Source organism: Propithecus coquereli, unplaced genomic scaffold (assembly GCF_000956105.1).
Source record: "Propithecus coquereli isolate 6110/MARCELLA unplaced genomic scaffold, Pcoq_1.0 Scaffold39, whole genome shotgun sequence".
In the NCBI taxonomy this organism is placed as follows: Eukaryota; Metazoa; Chordata; class Mammalia; order Primates; family Indriidae; genus Propithecus; species Propithecus coquereli.
Window position 1 is genome coordinate 894,112 of NW_012149618.1, and position 3,839 is coordinate 897,950.

The following is a 3,839-nucleotide window of genomic DNA, read 5'->3' on the forward strand; positions in this document are numbered from 1 at the left end:
AGATGGAGTTTCAGGGGCATGAGGAATCTGAGGTCCGAGGAAGACGGTGACACCACTGACCAAGCAAGGGATGCTGGAAAGGGGTAGCTGAGTTACAGTGAAATCACTGGGACCAAAGAAGAAACAAGAGAGGGATCAATATTTTCCCAAGAGGAAAGGAGCAGTGACAAAGCTTCTGCCAACAGGCAGTTGCTGTAAACCAACAGTGCTCCAGGAGACAGCTGCAAGCTTCTGAGCTGCTCAAAGAGCAGGAACTGGCTGGGCAGGGGCCTGGAGACGCACCATCCCTGTCCCCCACTGGTCATCCACAGGTGTTGGGTCTCCTAGAGGACTCTAAGTATTCAGTCACTCCCCTGGTCAGATTGACCTCAGTCTCTACCAGATGGTTTTATGTCCCATTTTCCTTTTGTAATTCAGGGTTCCAGTTCTCCTACAAGCACAGAAATGGTGCTTTGCCAAATGCCTTAGCCTTTCTCTTTTATTTTTTATCAGAAGGATTTCTAATTTGGCTCTCCAAATTAGGGAGACAGTCTTTTGGTCTTGGATGTGATGGAAACTTTTATGTATCAGCTTGAAGACAGTGAGGTCATAGGGTCATGTTAAAAGTTCTCCATGTATTAGGCATACATTCTAGGGCCTTTTCTGCTTTTTGCTTTTAGAGGAGTCCTTCTAAATTTTTTTGTTTTAACCTTGAGTGTAGTTTTTCTACATATATAATTTTGACATTAGATAACAAGAATGACATTCTCCCTCTCTGAAGAAATTCGAATTGCCAGAATTCTTATTTCTCCCAAAGACCCTCTCTTGTTGAAGTGGGTATAGCACCCTCTCTCTTCCCCACAACAGAGTCCTGGGCAGGGTTCCTCCAGCGACTCTGCTTCCTGAGGAAGCACATCCACATGGGCTTGGTGGTTATGCCTGCTCCTCTGTGCTAAGAGTACCTTTCAAGATATCTAGCAGGAGAGACTCTCAAGGAAAATTTTTGGAGAAACAAGATTGATTCAGTCTTTGTGTGTAAGAAATATATTAATTCCGTTAAAGATGAAGATTTTCTTCAAGTTCAAGAACCAGTAAACATAGCATAAAGAAATATCAAAACTCTGTAACTTAAGAAAAAAATGCTGTAAGGTTTTCCCCAAATGTGCTCAATGCCATATGAAATTAGCTTGATAGACCCAGAGGAACAAAGGGAAGAGAAGTATGTACATGTCCATATTAGTTAAGGATGTGGAAATTAGGCAGGGCCTATAAGCTCTGATAAATTCCAATTAACCAAAGTGATTAAATAAGGAACCAAAAGTTTCTTTTTCCTCAATGAATATGGTTCTAAGTACATTAATAAGTAGGTAAAGTAATAGTTTCTTAAGTTTAGAGCCAATATCCCTTGGAGATGGGCATAGAAGAATTTATTATAGAATTAGACTACGGAGGTCTAAAAACACATTTAAATGATTCCAATAAACTGTGTGCTCTACACATGAGGTCCTCTGAATTCCATCCTGTGGTTTAAAGCACCTTCAATAATGCCTGGCAATAATGCCTCTTTCCTTCTGCTATGAGATCAAAGTAGAGAAGAGATACTTAAAGCTTTAGGTGTTGACAAGGAGACTTCAAGACATACTTTTTTCTTTTGTGAGAATCAAGGTGAAAAAGCAGGAAGAAAGAAGCAGAGGGAGGGGAGCTAGCGTGCAAAGTAAGACCCTTTCAGGTTATAGTATGTGTAGTAACGGCAGTATTACACCGTTAAAGATTATATAACCACACTGAATAATTTATTTTTGCACATGCAACAAAGAATAGTGATTGTATTTTTTTTCCTGAATAATTCTTTTGACTAAAGTAATTAATGTAAATATACACACAGATGAGGAACTAGCAGAGTTTTGAGAAAGATGGAGACAGAGACAGATTGACACACTGTTCCAGGGTCAAGAACCAATTCTACCACTCACTCCTGGGGTTCTTGGACGTGTTTAATCTCACTGAGTCCCAGTTTTCCCACCTATGAAATGAAATGTTTGGGCAAGTTGATTGCTATCACTCTTTCCTCCTCTAAAATTCTATGATTTATGAATTCTTTTGTTAGGTATTTTTAAGGCTTGAAAGCTTGAATATTAGCTTGAAAGCTCTTGCTCAACACAGACAAAAGCAGAGCATACCATTTCATGAAGTGTTTATGCATATACACGACATAATTCCCTCACCAGGCAACTGTGTGCTCTCTTTTGTTTCTTTGATATTCAGTTAATTCAATGAAGCAGAGTCATTAAGTAATCGAATATATTTCCACACATCTTCATATTTCCAGCCAATTAGAAGAAGATATATTGCACCTCCAATTTGGGTGACCGAGTCCTTCTATATGGTATAACTCAGCACTAAGTATCCTAGAGCATTGCTTACCTTGAGGCCCCAGGTTTGACACCCAGCATGTCCCAACTATCTTTACTATTTCGAATTCTGCGAATGGTGTCTGCTTGTTCTTTGGTGAAACTAGCACTGCTATTTGCGATAGGACGTTTCCCGCCATTTTCACATAAATCAACTATGGATACATAAAAGGTCTGCAAGAAGAAAACACATTCCAGAGCAGAACTGACTTTGTGAAAATAGGAATTCCTTTTAAGCATCAACTTAAAGACTTTTAATATATTCCAATAACTCTTAGAAGTCATGAATAAAGCGAATATGTTGTTTGAAAGATTTTTGCTTTTTTTTATACTATTTAAATGTATATATTCATATATTTTAATATAGAAAAAGTAGAAGGAATAAAATTAAAATGGCTCATAATCCTACTCTCAGATAACCACATTTGAAGTTAAAAATTAATGGATGAACACTGTCAGAAAAATTCAAATAGTAAAGTGTAAAATGAAAACTGTCTCCCTACTCCTCAAGTTCTTGTCCTTGGGGTAACCATTGTTAATATTTTTTTGAGTATCTTTCCAGAAAAGTTTTCTATCAGTATACCAGTACATACATAGATCCATATTCTTTAAATATGTACATAAAAGGGATCAAATTAAACACATTGCTTAGCACCTTGCATTTTTTTCACACAATAATACATCTTAGAATCTCTCTGTAGCTACGTATAGAGACCTTTTCATAATTTATTTAACCAACTCTCTATTCTTGGACAAGTCAGTTGTTTCCAGTTTTTTTTGCTACTACAAATAGTGCTTTAACGATTTTTTTTTTGTTTGTGTGTACACATTTTTGCACCCCTGTGGGGATACTGCTTTAAGATAACTTCGTGAAAGCAGAACTGTTAAGAGTGTATGTGCATTTTCATTTTTGATTTTGACAACTGTCGTCCAGAAAGGCCGTACCGGTGTACATTCCCATCACTGTGGATGAGAGCGCCTATTTCCCCGCCCCCGCACTAACACTGGGCATTGTCATACACCTCCATTTTTGCCAATCTGATGTGTAGCTCAGAGTTTTGATTTGTATTTCTTAAATTATAAGTGAAAGTGAGTATCTTTTCATATGCTTATGGCCTTTTTTCCTGCAAACTTCATTTTTTTTTAACCCACTTTTACTATTTTTTAAAGTAAAAGCTATTTTTCGGTCCTACTCATGTTTCACATTCTGTGTACTGTTACTATTACTGAATAACTTTACCCAAAATACTAATTTACTACACTATAGCTGCTTTTAAATTGACATAGCTCCTCTTCCCTCCGTTTCTTTTTAAATCTCTTTCTCTTTTCAGATTCCTCTATAGTTCCTATTATCTTTTAAAATTTTTATCTTTCTTTTAGACTTCTTTTTCTTACCTCCAGTTATAGCTAATCAACTTGGTAACCTAACAAGAAGTGTTGATATCTGAG

General features: G+C 37.1%; 1 protein-coding gene across 2 annotated transcripts in view; it reads right to left on the bottom strand.

Annotated features, from left to right (window-relative positions):
- Positions 1-3,839, bottom strand: part of DNAJC27 (DnaJ (Hsp40) homolog, subfamily C, member 27) — a 35,431-nt gene that overhangs the window by 1,905 nt on the left and 29,687 nt on the right. Inside the window, exon 6 of one of the 2 annotated variants that reach the window (XM_012652438.1) lies at positions 2,404-2,564. The exons of the other annotated variant lie outside the window; for it this stretch is intronic. Coding sequence (XP_012507892.1) covers positions 2,404-2,564 — 161 coding nt within the window. The remainder of the gene's footprint in view (positions 1-2,403; positions 2,565-3,839) is intronic. 2 annotated transcript variants of the gene reach the window in all.